A 16,526-nucleotide genomic window follows, 5' to 3' on the forward strand; every position below is an offset into this window, starting at 1 on the left:
TGCTCCGAATTCCAGAAGCACTGGGCTAGGGAAACACTTCTGCAAGTTATGGAGGTGGAGAGAAGGATAAAGCCGTGCTTGTTCTATGGGTCAGATCTACTAGTGGCAACCGCAGGTTAATAGAATTACTTCCAAAGCTGTGCTACTGTGCAAAAACGTTTGTTTGAAGGGCAGACTGCAAATGGAATGCTTTCTCATCACTATTGTTTCTTCATTGGAAGGAAGAAATACGTTGGAGAATGTCGATTCAAACACATCAAGCATCACAGCTTTGGACACCAGGTTTCCTAACAGCCAGTGGAGTTTTATACCTTTTCCCAGGACTCGAAGATACAAAGGACCCAGATGTGGGTTTACTTTTCCTTTTTTCCTGCAAAGCACAACACTTTACAAAAAAGAAAAACACTTCAAAGGCAGTCCTTTTCTCGCATGCATTTCAAGGCTTCATTCAAGATCCACATTCATCTTCCTTATCCAATTACAGGATCAAAGCAGAAGGGTTTGGCCTACTTTGGGGGTTTAAAGACATCCAGGGAAAAACTAAGACCATTTAAAACTACCTTTTTTGATGCCACGCATCTTCCTGTAGAAGAATTGGAGTTGGTTCCCCTTGCTCTCTCTTAAGTCATCTCTGGGTACAAAAAGTCAGGTCAGGAAGCTAACATGCTCTAATCATCGGCAACATGAAAGATTCAGTTACATCTCTGTAAAATCCAATCTAATCTCAGTCAGTGTGTCTAGTGTACTTTTGCTCTCCACACTGCTGCCTTTGGAGTTTCTTCCAAAACCCACTGCTAAACTCTTGATTTTTCCTGATTCGTTTTTTAAAATTCTGTATTAAGATAAAAACTGCAAAAAAAAAAAAAAATCTGAAATGTCATTTCATTAGTCTCCCTAAAGCTAGTGGATCTAGCACATATGTTCATTTTAATGCTCAATATGGAGTTCATATTTCCTAAAATAGGACATGCCTTATCTTTCATATTCACACTCTGGGATCTGAGGCCCTGGTTTAAAAAAAAAAATAGCATATATGACGTCCTCAATAATATTTAAGTGAACAGACTGGCTATTGGTGGATTGATTTTTCTCCATGGAAATAAATCTGTTGGCAGCCACCAGAATTGGGGTATAAAAGATGACCTTGGGCAGCTGCTGCCATTTGTTTTGGTGGGAAAATGAGGGTTTTGTCTCTCCCTGGGGGTTAATACCGTGATGTTCTGAACACCATCAATGCTCCGTTTCTGAAGGGTTACACTGGAGAGGAGGAATGCTTTGTGGTTTATGACAAGATCACGGCAGAATATTTTGTGCACGCGGTGATTTGTATCACCCATTTGTGCACAGGCCATAAAAGTGCACTTTTTATCAGGAACATTTGTGAATATATAACAGCACTGGAGACATATGGCCACTAAATAATTCACAGTTATCTATCTTCTCAGCAGATTCCTTATACACCTACCATGTTTTAATGCCTAGTTTGCTCAGAAACAATATTCTTTATGACCCTTCCAATATAAAAATGTTTACTGACTGGCAGCAATATATGGATCCCATGGGATGGGGCTATGAGGAAGTAGAAAGATTTCTGCATTCTCCAACTCTCTCCTTCTGTATCTGTTTTTCCCTAACTCTTCCAACCAGCATCCAGCATTACAGGAGAAGATACCTCTCCCCAAAGTGGGTACAAAATCCTATCTGGGCTGTGAGATGAAAGTCACTAACTAACCTCCACCCTCTTCTCTTTTCAGTTCTATATCCATTTACAGTCCCAAGGAGAATCCAAATGCATTTGATGCCGCAGCATTCTTCCAGTCTGTGGGGAATTTCCTGGGAATCTTCGCTGGCTCATTTGCAATGGGGTCTGCGTATGCCATCATCACAGCACTGATATCCTTTGTCTGTATGTGGAAAGCTGAGACTGTCAAGAACAGTCAATATCCGTGGAATGCTTCTGATGATGGACAACCTCCAGGTCCATAAAAGGCTAGATAGTCTGGTCCAAGTTTCATACGGCACCACTGGTGCCATCTTGGTTCTGAGTCATCCCTGGAGGCAAAGGTTGGTACCAGTGGCAAATGGGCCCAAGCTCTCTTCTTGCCCAAGGTCAGTTCTAATGCTATTGACACTATCTGATCCTAGGACATCAACAACCTTAAATAAATACCACCTAGGAAAACTAGTGAACAGGAGGCATCAGGATTGGCCTTACTAGGGTCAAGAATAAGACAATTGACTAAGGGTAATAAATTGGGTATGATCTGCGTCTTCTTCAGGCTTATTCAATCACTAGCTTATAGGGTAGCTCAAGCCAGAGGTCACTGTGGGTCTCAACAAGCATCCACAGCTACTTTATAGAAAGGAACCTGCAAGCAATGCTGAAATATGTGTGCCATACCTGAGCAATCATGTCATTTGATTCCTTTTTGTTGTTAGGAAGTTGGGATGATAGGTAGAGTTTCTAGAGAATCTGAGCCAAAGAAAGAAGCTGGTCTGGTGGGCTGCTCACTTAGAACACTCAGACAGGGCAAAAGTAAGTCGGGGTAGAGGAGGAAGGGCAGAAGGCCAATGTCAACTATAAGGGTTAGGTGGAGCCACAGAAGAGAGGTAGAACAGAAGATCAAGGACCAAAGATCTCAGGGGAAGGAGAAGGAAGAAGTGTGCCAGAGGGGTGAAGGCCCCAGGCAAAGAGAAGGCAAAATATTGGGGGCCTTTTTCTATGGGATCTCGCCCAGACATTCGCTGCTAAAAAACTTGGTTCTACTGGGGGTATCTAAGAAGAGTCAGGAAATGCATAAAACAAGGACCCTGGCCTCAGTGAGTAACAGGCTTGGAAAGATGAGCTCCACATTAAGACTGGGATAGAAAGTGAGTGCCAGAGCCACATCGAAGTTATCACACTGTAAACACTCAAACTGGGACGAGGCCATTGTGTCTGGAATAGTATAATACCCTTGGCCAGCCTTATGATTCTGGAAAATAATTTGAAAAGCAGTATTTATAAGCAGCATGGGTTCTGGGCACGGCCTGGAAGATAGAATAGGGGCAAAGGCTGAGCAGTCGGTGACACAGGAGGCAAAGGCTCACTAAGTCTATTCACTAAGGTATAGCAGTGGGACAAATGTGGCATCTGGAAGGCATGCCTGGGACGACCACAGGGCTCCAGCTGGTGAGAAATGGAGGATGAGGGTACTTGGGTGGGATGGAGTCAGCTTGTGGAGTATCTTGAAGTGGTATTTCAAAGAGTCTGAGCCTCTTTCTCTAGTCCACAATTAGCTGCCAAAGGTTTCTGCTCAGGAGAGTGACACACTGACAGTCCTGTTTTTAAAATGTAGATGAGGAACTGGCACAAAGGATGAATCAGAGGAAGGAGATGAGAATCAAGGGAAACTGTGATGACGAACTGCGGGGGAAGCATCAGGAAGGGGACTGATGTTTAGAAGGAAAAATCTCTAAGACTTAGTGATTGGTTGGTTATTGGAGACAAACGAAAGGAGACAGTCAAAGGCTACTCCAAAGTTTCATCCTGAGAACCTTGTAAAATGGCATCTCCATGGACAGAAATAAAGTCAGTCAGAAGAGATAGTGCTGGTTTCCAACAAGAAAAAATGACCTACCCAGTACTTATGCTGTGACAGGCCACCTACGATGTGTTTTCCATGTGGTGTCTCATCTAACCTTCACAATGATCCTATCACCAGATGCTATTTTTATTGGTTGTGAAGCTTAGAAAGGGTAAGCTGTTGCCCAAGGTCACGCAGCCAGCCAGTAAACCCAGAGAGTGAGAATCAAGAGGACGACCATGCTCTGGTCACTGCTCCCTATTGCCTCTTCATTCTTAGTTGGAACTGTGTGGAGGCCATGCGTTGTTTAGAGTACAGTAATAGCAACAAGGATAGGAACATTCTGTGAGTGTCTAACATGTGCTAGAGCCTTTCTATGCATTTCCTCATTTGAATCAACCCTGTAAAACAAGTTATCATCCTCCTCACCTTACACCTGAGGAAACTGAGGCTCAAGGAGGATACATAGCTCACTCTGGATCACATGTAAGTAATAGTGAGCACGTTTATTGAAAACGTTACTATATGCTAGCCATTGCCCTAAGTGTTTTACATGGATTATCAGATAAGTTTTACAAGAACCCTGGAAGGTAGATACTGTTACTATCCCAATTTTACAGCTAAGGAAACAGACAAAGTTAAACAACTTGGCTAAGGCCAAACAAGTAGGACATTTCAGGGCCAGGATTCAAACCCAGACTTTTGGGCTCTGGAGGCTACACTAAGTGGAGAAACTAAAATCGGAATTCTTCTCTGCCTGACGTGAGGAGAAGGTGCAACACGTGTGAACAGGTTGATAAGGGAAGAAGAAAAATTCCTGGAGATTGGAAGTCTGGCATAAGATTGGATCAGATCTGAAAGAAAGGGTGTAGAAACCCTTTTTCTACAGTGGTGATATCAATCATGCAGTATTTGGTGGTCTTTAACAGGCTCTACAAACATAGGTTGTGTAGGAGGTAGATGCTTACTGTTGTCCTCCTCACCTTCCTAACCGCATACCTATTTCATTCTGAGGCAGTCTCCTCAGGTTGTAGGCCCCTGAGCTCTGCAACTAGGGACTGACCCAGACCTGATCTACTTTCTGGAGGAGATAGAAAGAAAAGAATGTTCGATAGCTGATTGCTATTTTGTTACTCATCTGCCCTGAACATTCTCTTTAAAACAAACTAGAAGAGTGAATTCAGAAGAACAAACCCCACCAGAAACAAAGACTTCCCTCTAAGTAACAAAAGAGAATATTGTAAAAGGATCTCAGGGCAGCCTGATCTTTACAGCAGATAAAGAATTGCTTCCAGGTCCTTACTGATGCTATTTCCCAAAAAGATGTTTTACCAAAAAAAAAAAAAAAAATTAGACCACAGTAGACAAGTTCATATCACTTGTTACATGCCAGGCACTGTTCTGAGTACTTAACATATGTTAATTAGTTTATAGACCTCTGAGGTAGGTTGCATTATTATTCCTGTTTTCAGACAAGAAAACTGAGGCACACAGTGATCAAGAGATGTGTCCAAGGGAATACTGTGAATTTTAATCCAGGTAGAGTTGGCTTCCAAACGCTACACTCCCATCCATGATATTATTTTGCCTTTGTGCTTTCTAAAACTTTACAAAACATGTTTAACATACTTCATCACATTTTACTTACCTCATGTAGGATCAGGTATTATTCTCATTGTCAGTTTACGTAGAATAGAAATGAGGCTCAGAGAGGTTAATATACTGCTGAGAAATCACACAGCCAGTCACTGGCAGAGTCAAGAATCAGAATAAAATGTTGTGTTCCAGAGGTCACACTTTTACTTCCCTGCTCCCCCGCTAAACATCTCTTAATGTGAAATTTTCTTTAGATTCTGTTCTAACAGTATAAAAATGCAACACGATCACATCTCCTTATTTGTCAGGGCATTTTGTGCCTAATATTGACACAATTGCAATGTAACCCTTTCCCATCGATCACATACTCCTAATCATCTCCCCATGACCCCTTCTCTGCCCAACTTGGATCCTACTATCCCTTTGTTCCATTTGCAATTTATAGACCATTGACCAAGTGTCATCCTTGTCAAAATGAACCATTGCCTGCCAAAGGCATCTTGTCTGACCTAGAAATAATGTACCTTCTCTTTATCGTACTTATACTAAGAAAGCATGGGCAGGTTCCCTGTCACTGAGTGTAACTTCTTCTGATCCTACTTCCATCCCCAGGCGAGAAGATTCTACCAAGCGGTCTGCCCGCAGACTGCACTCCCCAGGGAGCAGCGCTCCTTGGTCCTGACATACTTGCAGCATCTCATCTCCCCACACTCTCCTTGGCGTTGTTTTTCCATGCCTGCTACACCTCTCCTGAGGGGGTGCATCCCAAGGAACGAGGCTAAGCCCACAGTGGGCTGAATTGATAGTCTTAGGAAGACACCTTTTTAATCTGAACACAGGTTTGAATTTTTACAGGCAAGTTCAGCCCCCGGTGAAGCATGGAACTCATGCTGGCCTTCAAAGCAGGTCCCAGTAAGAATTACAGCCTTCCAGTCAGGTCTGAACATCAGTTCTTTTACTTTGCTCTGGAACTATCATCACCAGATCAGTTTTGATTCTCAGTCAAGAAGGAGATGTAGCTGTAAAAGCTGCTGTTGTTTCCCTTAACTTGTCTTCCTCACTTGACCAAATTTACCAAGCTGTGCGAGTTCCCGATGCTGGAAACCGGGCTGTTTTTCCTACTTTCTTGGAGTGCCTTCCTGTCTGCCGAGGCTGCCGGCCTAACAGGTCAGTGCTTCATGCTGCACAGCCAACTGGGTGTGTGAATATGTGTGCGGCTCCGGTGTGTGCCCCTCCCTGACCTGGCAGAAGGTGAAATGAAGTCTCTCTTAAACAGTGTATGTGGATGGTTTGGGTGAGAATCAGCCTCTCTTGGGTACCCTGGAGAGAAAAAATAATAGTAATTCATCCATTTTGTACCGAGTAGCTTTCTTCCCCATTCTGTATTCTATTCTCCGAAATGCTTTCCTCTTTTCTCCTGGCTGGACAGGAGGCGTGTTGAAGAGACTGATTTATAGTGTGATGGATGACTTTTCGAATGGAAGTCTTCATTCAGAGTGTGAAAGGATACCCACAACTGTTTTGTAGAGAAGAGGGGTGGTTTTCAGTGGCTCTTAACAGCAGGTTTCAATGTAAACTGGCTCTCCAGAGTATGCACATCTCCATACACATCGGTGTTTGAGATCTGCACATATGTTCCACGGCACGTACGAAAACAAATAGCAAATGTGGTGGCTGTACAGTTTAATGTCTCTTAGCACAGAAAGTCTACAGAGAGAGTCCTCCGATGTGGAACAGTTGATAGAGAGGGGGCAGTTCATTAGACCCAAGGGCTGCAGATCCCAGGATCTGGATTAAGCAATTAGATTGCCTGTCTGCAACCGTGAGGATTTGTGCTTGGGTAACTGCAACGACTGGGTGCTTTTCCATGCAGAAGAATCTCCGTGGCTTCCAGCAAAATGTTAATGCTGTTTCTCTCCTGGAGCCACATTCCCTGCTTCTCCCAGGTTTCAATCATGGATCCCTTTCTGCTCATTACATCTCAACTGGCATTTGAGTGGTGAGAATCTTTCCTAACTGGTAGCAAGGTGTACCTCCCTGGGTGTTTGCATTTTAATAGGTGATACTTCAAGTCTAAATAATAATAAAAGTTGACATATATTGAGGGTGTACCATGAGCCAGATGCTGGCTAGCTGTCTTTCGTGGGTGATTTCATTAACCTATAGAAAGATTCAAAAGTAAAAGACTATTCCCAGTTTACTCAGCCAAACTTAAGTGATGGGGCTGGGATTTAAAACTAGGAAATTCAATTTTAGATCCTGGGTTCTGGGGGACCACGCATTTCTGCCTCAAATGAAACTCCATCTGTGGAATATCAAGCAGACCTCTAACGGTAGGTAGGAGGGAAGTAGTTGGAGCCCTAGGCAACTGCCTGGTTCAGTTGCTCCTTGGCTGGTCTTGGCTCTCCTGTGAATGCCATGGCAAATCTTTTTAGTAATGATAACCTATTGCTTTAATCAACTGGCCCAACTTACTGCAGAGCCACACAGTCCAAGCTATTCCCATTGGCTTCAAGGGTGTCTGTTGCCAATACAGAAAGCCACCCACCAGTTCTTATGACACTATAATCAAGACTACATTACTGGATTCCACCCTACCAGGCCAGTGTATCTAAATTATTTCAATACAAAGTATGTTATTTTAGTGCATTGCTACCTTATTAAGGAGGTAGCTGGAAAGCCTATGCATTTCAGAAAAAAAAATAGCATGTGCCTTCAGTGAAATAATGTAGGCAGATCATTTACATCACAGTCATTCAAAAAACATTAGTTCCCTTTCTTCCACATTCTGTATTCCATTCAAGTTTAACTTATAAAATGATCTAAGTAATATTAATAATAAGAAAAAATATTTGACCTTCTAGAAATGTAAGGAAGTATCTTAACTCACCTAATATTTTTTAATCTACTGTTGAATATTATAATAAACACACACACACACACACACCCCATTGCTTTAGAATTGTCAATTTGTGTAAAAATTGTCTATCTGCTTGTCCATTTCAGCAAGATCTTGTTCTATCAACTACATTAAAGTCTAAGATCCATGGGAAACTGTATAAATTGCTAGTTTGCTTGATCCTTGCTCTTTCACACCCTTTCAACCTGATATCCTTACTGAGCTACCACACAGACCACCTTCTAAGGAGCCAGCATCATGGGATGGGTGAATATGAGTGTGAATCTCAGTAACAGAAAGACCCAAGTGTCCACGGCTGCACCCAGGGGCAGACTCACTCCAGAGTAGTCCACTAGATTTAGGCAATGTGCCTAACAGACATTTGCTACAAACCAAATTCTAGGTGTGAGCATTTTCCATTGCCAAAGACCAAGACTGCTTAGTCCAAATTACTTACGTGTTTGTTTGTTGTTTATTATTTAATCCTTGCCTATTTCCAAATTGGATTTGTGACAACTCATAACATAAGCCATGCACATCACAGGACCATTTAGTTGAGGGTAAACACTCAAGTGCTCTGGGACAGAATTTTTCTGCAAAATTAGGCAGCTGTTCATTGCTGTGGTTTGGCAATAAATATAGCTCTGAGCTTTCTGGCAGTCAAAGCCAAAAGGGAAACATGATGAGTTATATAGGAATAATACAGCATTATATTTTTTTAAAAAGTCATGCTTATTAAAGTGGGCAAACTTTATTTTTCACACTAAAATTTTAGGGGAATTTATCACATGCATCTGTATATAAGGGACTTTGAACACCAGAAGAGACAGTGTATTTAACAATAATTTTAGGGAAGATGGAGGTTCATTCTTCATATGGTCATTTCTCATATAAACTTTCAAGAAAACCTGAGGGTGTGGCATCAAATTATAATTCTCGAATTATTTCCATGTAGTAATAAAATCATTTTAGTTCTAATGCACAGGTAAACTAATATGATGAAAAACTAAAATCTAGAAAATTTTTAAAAATGATTTCTGAATGAATAGACAACAATGAATATAGTAAACTAAAATGGAAAGAGCTATTAAATAGTGTATGAGTAACTACAGAGGTAACGAGCAATCATGGGGCCTTGTATGGGTTCACTAAAAACACTTAATGTAGCTCCTAGAGATGGTATTAACATGCAATGATTTCTCAGCAGAACTCCCCAGGCCCTGATCTTTCAAGGACACCTGCCTAGTGAGCAGAGCTCTCGGCCACCTACCCATACTTCACCCTTTTATTGGTTTCAGAAATTAGGATTTCACATACAATTCTATCTGAAAAAAAATGTTCTGCTACTTTAAAGAAAGCACATCTGTTTTTAAATATATTTTATTTTTTTCTTACCCCAAGGTAATCCATATTCATGGTAGAAAATTTAGAAAATGCAGATTTACAGAAGGAAATAAATTTAGAATCACTTATATTCTTACTGAATATTAACAGCAATTGTTAATATTTGGCTGTGTCAAGCTAACTATATATATATATATAATTATACACACACATATACACTTAAATATGCCTACCTAAATATACTCATGCATACATATATATATATATATATATTTCTTAAGTAACTCACTTTTTTCATTCAACAATTTATAATGAAAAAAATGCCATGAATGGAGCATTAAAAAATTTATAGTTAATGTTTTTCAAGACATTAAATACTCCATCATATGAACTTGCCATAATTTATTGTAACAACCTTTTGATTATTTACAGGTTTTAATATTCTTCTTATTACTGCAATGATAATCCTTATAGCTAGAGATATAAATTTTTATTTATATAACCACCTAAAAATAAAATGTCTGTCTGGTTTAATAAAAAGACTAAAATTTAAATTTTTGGAGAAATTAATCCAAATTGTCTTTTAGAAAATTTGTATCCCCTTGCACTCCCACCAGCAATCTGAAAGCAAACTCATTCACTCACATCTTCACCACCCTATATCTTATTTTTTTTATTATTATACTTTAAGTTCTAGGGTACATGTGCACAATGTGCAGGTTTGTTACATATGTATATATGTGCCATGTTGGTGTGCTGCACCCATTAACTCGTCATTTACATTAGGTATATCTCCTAATGCTATCCCTCCCCTCTACCACCTCCCCACAATAGGACCCGGTGTGTGATGCTCCCCTTCCTGTGTCCAAGTGATCTCATTGTTCAATTCCCACCTATGAGTGAGAACATGTGGTATTTGGTTTTCTGTTCTTGCTATAGTTTGCTGAGAATGATGGTTTCCAGCTGCAACCATGTCCCTACAAAGGACATGAAGTCATCCTTTTTTATGGCTGCATAGTATTCCATGGTATCTATGTGCCACATTTTCTTATCCAGTCTGCCACTGTGGACATTTGGGTTGATTCCAAGTCTTTGCTATTGTGAATAGTGCCGCAATAAACATACATGTGCATGTGTCTTTATAGCAGCATGACTTATTATCCTTTGGGTATATCCCCAGTAATGAGATGGCTGGGTCAAATGATATTTCTAGTTCTAGATCCTTAAGGAATCGCCACACTGTTTTCCACAATGGTTGAACGAGTTTACAGTCCCACCAACAGTGTAAACGTTTTCCTATTTCTCCACATCCTCTCCAGCACCTGTTGTTTCCTGATTTTTTAATGATTGCCATTCTAACTGGTGTGAAATGGTATCTCATTGTGCTTTTGATTTGCATTTCTCTGATGGCCAGTGATGATGAGCGTTTTTTCACGTGTCTGTTTGCTGTATGAATGTCTTCTTTTGAGAAATGTCTGTTCATATCCTTTGCCCACTTTTTGATGGGGTTGTTTGTTTTTTTCTTGTAAATTTGATTGAGTTCTTTATAGGTTCTGGATATTAGCCCTTTGTCAGATAAGTAGATTGCAAAACTTTTCTCCCATTCTGTAGGTTGCCTGTTCACTCTGATGGTAGTTTCTTTTGCTGTGCAGAAGCTCTTTAGTTTAATTAGATCTTATTTGTCAATTTTGGCTTTTGTTGCCATTGCTTTTGGTGTTTTAGACATGAAGTCCTTACCCATGCCTATGTCCTGAATGGTATTACCTAGGTTTTCTTCTAGGGTTTTTATGGTTTTTGGTCTAACATTTAAGTCTCTAATCCATCTTGAATTAATTTTCATATAAGGAGTAAGGAAAGGATCCAGTTTCAGCTTTCTACTTATGACTAGCCAATTTTCCCAGCACCATTTATTAAATAGGGAATCCTTTCCCCATTTCTTGTTTTTATCAGGTTTGCCAAAGAACAGATGGCTGTAGATGTGTGGTATTATTTCTGAGGGCTCTGTTCTGTTCCTTTGGTCTATATCTCTGTTTTGGTACCAGTACCAGGCTGTTTTGGTTACTGTAGCCTTGTAGTATAGTTTGAAGTCAGGTAGTGTGATGCCTCCAGCTTTGTTCTTTTGGCTTAGGATTGTCTTGGAGATGCGGGCTCTTTTTTGGTTCTATATGAACTTTAAAGCAGTTTTTTCCAATTCTGTGAAGAAACTCATTGGTAGCTTAATGGAGATGGCATTGAATCTATAAATTACCTTGGGCAGTATGGCCATTTTCACAACATTGATTCTTCCTATTCATGAGCATGGTATGTTCTTCCATTTGTTTGTGTCCTCTTTTATTTCACTGAGCAGTGGTTTGTAGTTCTCCTTGAAGAGGTCCTTTATGTCCCTTGTAAGTTGGATTCCTAGGTATTTGATTCTCTTGGAAGCTATTGTGAATGAGAGTTCATTCATGATTTGGCTCTCTGTCTGTTACTGGTGTACAAGAACGCTTGTGATTTTTGCACATTGATTTTGTATCCTAGACTTTGCTGAAGTTGCTTATCAGCTTAAGGAGATTTTGGGCTGAGACAATGGGGCTTTCTAAATATACAATCATGTCATCCGCAAACAGGGACAATTTGACTTCTTCTTTTCCTAACTGAATACCCTTGATTTCTTTCTCTTGCCTGATTGCCCTAGCCAGAATTTCCAACACTATGTCCAACACTATGTTGCCCCCACTGTCTTGTGGCTTGTAGAGTTTCTGCCAAAAGATCCACTGTTCGTCTGATGGACTTCCCTTTGTGTGTAACCCGACTTTTTTCTCTGGCTACCCTTAAGATTTTTTCCTTCATTTCAACTTTGGTGAATCTGACAATTATGTGTCTTGGAGTTGCTCTTCTCAAGGAGTATCTTTGTGGCGTTCTCTGTATTTCCTGAATTTGGATGTTGGCATGCCTTAGTAGGTTGGGGAAGTTCTCCTGGATGATATCCTGCAGAGTGTTTTCCAACTTGGTTCAATTCTCCCCGTCACTTTCAGGCACCCCAATCAGACGTATATTTGGTCTTTTCACATAATCCCATACTTATTGGAGGCTTTGTTCATTTCTTTATACTCTTTTTTCTCCATATTTCTCTTCTCACTTCATTTTATTCATTTGATCTTCAATCACTGATACTCTTTCTTCCAGTTGATCGAGTCGGTTACTGAAACTTGTGCATTTGTCACGTATTTCTCATGTTACGGTTTTCATCTCTATCAGTTCTTTTAAGGTCTTCTCTGTATTGATTATTCTAGTTATCCATTCATCCATTCTTTTTTCAAGGTTTTTAGTTTCTTTGCACTGGTTACATAGTTCCTCCTTTAGCTCTGAGAAGTTTGATTGACTGATGCCTTCTTCTTTCAACTCGTCAAAGTCATTCTCCATCCAGCTTTGTTCTGTTGCTGGCAATGAGCTGCGTTCCTTTGGAGGGGGAGATGCACTCTGATTTTTTGAATTTCCAGCTTTTCTGCACTGCTTTTTCCCCATCTTTGTGGTTTTATCTGCCTTTGGTCTTGATGATGGTGACGTACTGATGGGGTTTTCGTGTGGGTGTCCTTTCTGTTTGTTAGTTTTCCTTCTAACAGTCAGGGCCTTCAGCTGTAGGTCTGTTGGAGTTTGCTTGAGGTCCACTCTAGACCCTGTTTGCCTGGGTATCAGCAGCGGAGGCTGCAGGAGATAGAATATTGCTGCACGGCGAGTGTTGCTGTCTGATTCTTGCTCTGGAAGCTACGTCTCAGGGGTGTACCCCACCGTGTGAGTTGTGAGGTGTCGGTCTGCACCTAGTGGGGGATGTCTCCCATTTAGGCTACTCAGGGATCAGGGACCCACTTGAGCAGGCAGTCTGTCCGTTCTCAGATCTCAACCTCCATGCTGGGAGATCCTCTGCTCTCTTTAAAGCTATCAGACAGGGTCATTTACCTCTGCTGAGGTTTCTGCTGCTTTTTGTTTATCTATGCCCTGTCCCCAGAGGAGGAGTCTACAGAGGCAGGCTGGCCTCCTTGAGCTGCGGTGGGCTCCACCCAATTCGAGCTTCCAGGTGGTTTTGTTTACCCACTTAAACCTCAGCAATGGCGGGCACCCCTCCCCAAGCCTAGCTGCCGCCTTGCAGTTACATCTCAGACTGCTGTGCTAGCAATGAGGGAGGCTCCATCGGCATGGGACCCTCCAGGCCAAGTGTGGGATATAATCTCCTGGTGTGCCGTTTGCTAAGACCCTTGGTAAAGTGCAGTATTAGGGTGGGAGTTACCTGATTTTCCAGGTGTTGTGTGTCTCACTTTCCCTTGGCTAGGAAAAGGGATTCCCTTCCCCCTTGTGCTTCCCAGGTGAGGCAATGCCTCACCCTGCTTCAGCTCTGACTGGTCGGGCTGCACCAGCTGACTAGCATCGATTGTCCGGCATTCCCCAGTGAGATGAACCTGGTACCTCAGTTGAAAATGCAGAAATTACCCATCTTCTGTGTCACTCATGCTGGGAGCTGGAGGCTGGAGCTGTTCCTATTTGGCCAAGTTGGATGAGCCCCCCCAAATCTTATTAATCACTGGTAATTTGATAATCAAGTTCCATTTTCTTCTGGTTTCATTTATTATATTTTTATGAAGGAAAAGCTTCTTTAATTATATGTCATTTGCTGTTTGTATTTCTTCTTTCGTGAGCTACCAGTTTATGCCCTTTGTTACTTTTTTTATTGTTACTTTTTTCCTGTTGAGATGTTTATCTTTGTCACATTGTAGTTTAGTTACTCTTTATCTATGGAGAAAATTGGCTAGGACCAATGGCTCATTTCTATAATCCCAGCACTTTGGGAAGCCAAGCGGGGAGGATTGCTTGAACCCAAGAGTTCCAGACCAGACTGGACAACATAGTGAGACCCAGTCTCTACAAAAAAAACAAAAACAAAAACAAAAACTTATCTGGGCATGGTGGCACACACTGTGGTCCTAGCTACCAGGGAGGCTGAGGCAGGAGGATTGCTTGAGCCCAGGAGTTCAAGACTGCAGTGAGCTATTCTAGCCTGGTCAACAAAGAGACACCCTGTCTCTTAAAAAAAAAAAAAAGAAAGAAAAGAAAATTAACCTTTGACTGTCATATAGGCTATAAATATTCTCCAATTTGCACTTGTACCTTTTAACTATGCTCTGTTTTGTTCATTTGGGTAAGGGAAAGGGATTGGCATAGGCATTTTCAAGTTTTGTGTGGTTAATTATATCGCCTCCTTAGAAAGCCCAAGTGGATGGTATGTCCACAAACTTAGCAGTCTAAAAAATAATAAAAAAGAAAAAATATATAGAAAACCCAAGTGTTTCTTAATGGTAGTGTATAATTTCTGTTAAAAGTTGTTTGATTTTGTTTTTGCATCAGAAACCAACTGGAATATGTTTTGATATGAGGTGTGGGGTATAGTAGCGATTTGATTTTCTTCCCAGATGATAAGTCACTTGTCTTAACACCCATCAACTTTTACCTATTTAAAATGTCTGTGTATGTGCACACACATGTATGTGTATGTGTATCTGTATGTTCTGGGCTTTCATTTGTTCCACTGAATGTTTGATATTCACTGTGTCAATTATTTCAGCTTCGTGGTTTATTTTAATATCTAGTAGGTCAATCTTTCACTCCTCTTTCCCATATCCAAAAGCTCCTTTGCTATACTCATGTATTTACTATTCCTGGTGGACTTGAAAATAACACGTTCCAAACAGAAAATAATTTTGGAATTATAATTGGGGTACATTAAATTTTTAGATTAATTTGAAGAGAAATGGCATTTTTATAACATCAAGTCTTCCCACCCAGGAATATGTTATGACTCTCCATTTATTTGAGTCTTATTTTATGGCTCTCAGTAAATTTTTATAGTTGTCTTCACATTAGACCTACAAATTTCTTGTTAAGTACCTTTTTAGCAGCTACTTTATATTTTGGGGTGCTATAGTAAATGGGAACTTCTTTCTTTATAGTTTCTAACTGGTTATTGTTCATATATGTGCATCTAGATTGCACTGCACTATTTGATTTACTCTCTGTAGTTCTAAAGTACAAAATTAGAGCCGATGTAGAATTAGGATTAATGGGCAGAAGTTAGACTGTCAAGTTCAGGAGGGCTTTATCAGCACCAAAAGAATGACTGAACCATTGTAGGCACAAAATAAATATCGTTTGAGCAGTGGAATGAATAATTTTCACTCAAAAAAAGAAAAAAACTCCCAAAACCTGAATAACAGATCACTTTATAAGGTAGTAAGTGTTCTGTGCCTGATAATATTCCTACAGATTTTACACATCCACTGGTCCAAATACTTCACAGCAGATCCATACATCAAGTAAATGATATATCATAAATTTCATTAATCTGTAATTTTATTTTCCCAATTATTAAGTTAAAAATGAAGACATATAGGCATGACAGGAAGAGCTCTGTCTAGAGGAATGTGGTGGACACATGTTGGTTCTGGCTGCCCAGCACACATTCTCACTGCCACTGGTAATAGCATCCTGATGTTTCTTAGGAAACTACCCCCGACTCCAATGGATAACATCTTCTAATCAATGTGTCCCACCCTCCCCTGAAAAAGAGAATGAGGACATCTGAAGCTAGGTCAACTAGACACTCTTCCCCTGGTATGTAAAACTTTAGGAGGGAGAGAGGAGGATGTATAACTGCTGGCACCTGTTCAACAGCAGAGCCCTATTGAGAACCTCTATTTATTTATTCCTGCCACCAGATCCCTGGAGCAGCCATGATGCCTCCTTTCTAAGAGCTATCACACTTCCTTCCAATAAATTCCTTTCTGATTATGCTAGCCAGAGTCTGTTTTTATTACTTGCAAACAAAGAAGTCTAAATGGTACAAAGGAAGGAAAAGTCCATTAGGTATTTCAACAAAAGAAACTGTATAACTTTGTGACAGATCAGAAGGGAAGAGAGTCTCAAAGACAGCACAGCCTCTAGGCTAGGATACTTGGGACCATCTTATGCCAGGTGCATACTGATAAACAAACAAAAAGAATCAAGCTTTTAAAGACACTTTGCAGTGTTCATTATCCTTTCCAATTCAGCTTCTTATCAGATTCATCATGAACACTTCAGTGTAAGCAGCT

General features: G+C 40.6%; 1 protein-coding gene across 8 annotated transcripts in view; it reads left to right on the forward strand.

Annotated features, from left to right (window-relative positions):
* The window catches only part of SLC9A9 (solute carrier family 9 member A9), a 588,523-nt gene that overhangs the window by 273,146 nt on the left and 298,851 nt on the right, over nt 1–16,526 (forward strand). For all 8 annotated transcript variants that reach the window (XR_002520177.2, XR_002520179.2, XM_009201572.4 and 5 more), the window contains exons 7-8: nt 1,755–1,893; nt 6,224–6,329. Coding sequence is in view for 6 of the 8 variants with exons in the window: in XM_009201572.4 (XP_009199836.2) it covers nt 1,755–1,893; nt 6,224–6,329 (245 nt within the window). In the remaining 2 variants the exon portion in view is untranslated. The remainder of the gene's footprint in view (nt 1–1,754; nt 1,894–6,223; nt 6,330–16,526) is intronic.

This window comes from Papio anubis, chromosome 2, assembly GCF_008728515.1.
Source record: "Papio anubis isolate 15944 chromosome 2, Panubis1.0, whole genome shotgun sequence".
In the NCBI taxonomy this organism is placed as follows: domain Eukaryota; kingdom Metazoa; phylum Chordata; class Mammalia; order Primates; family Cercopithecidae; genus Papio; species Papio anubis.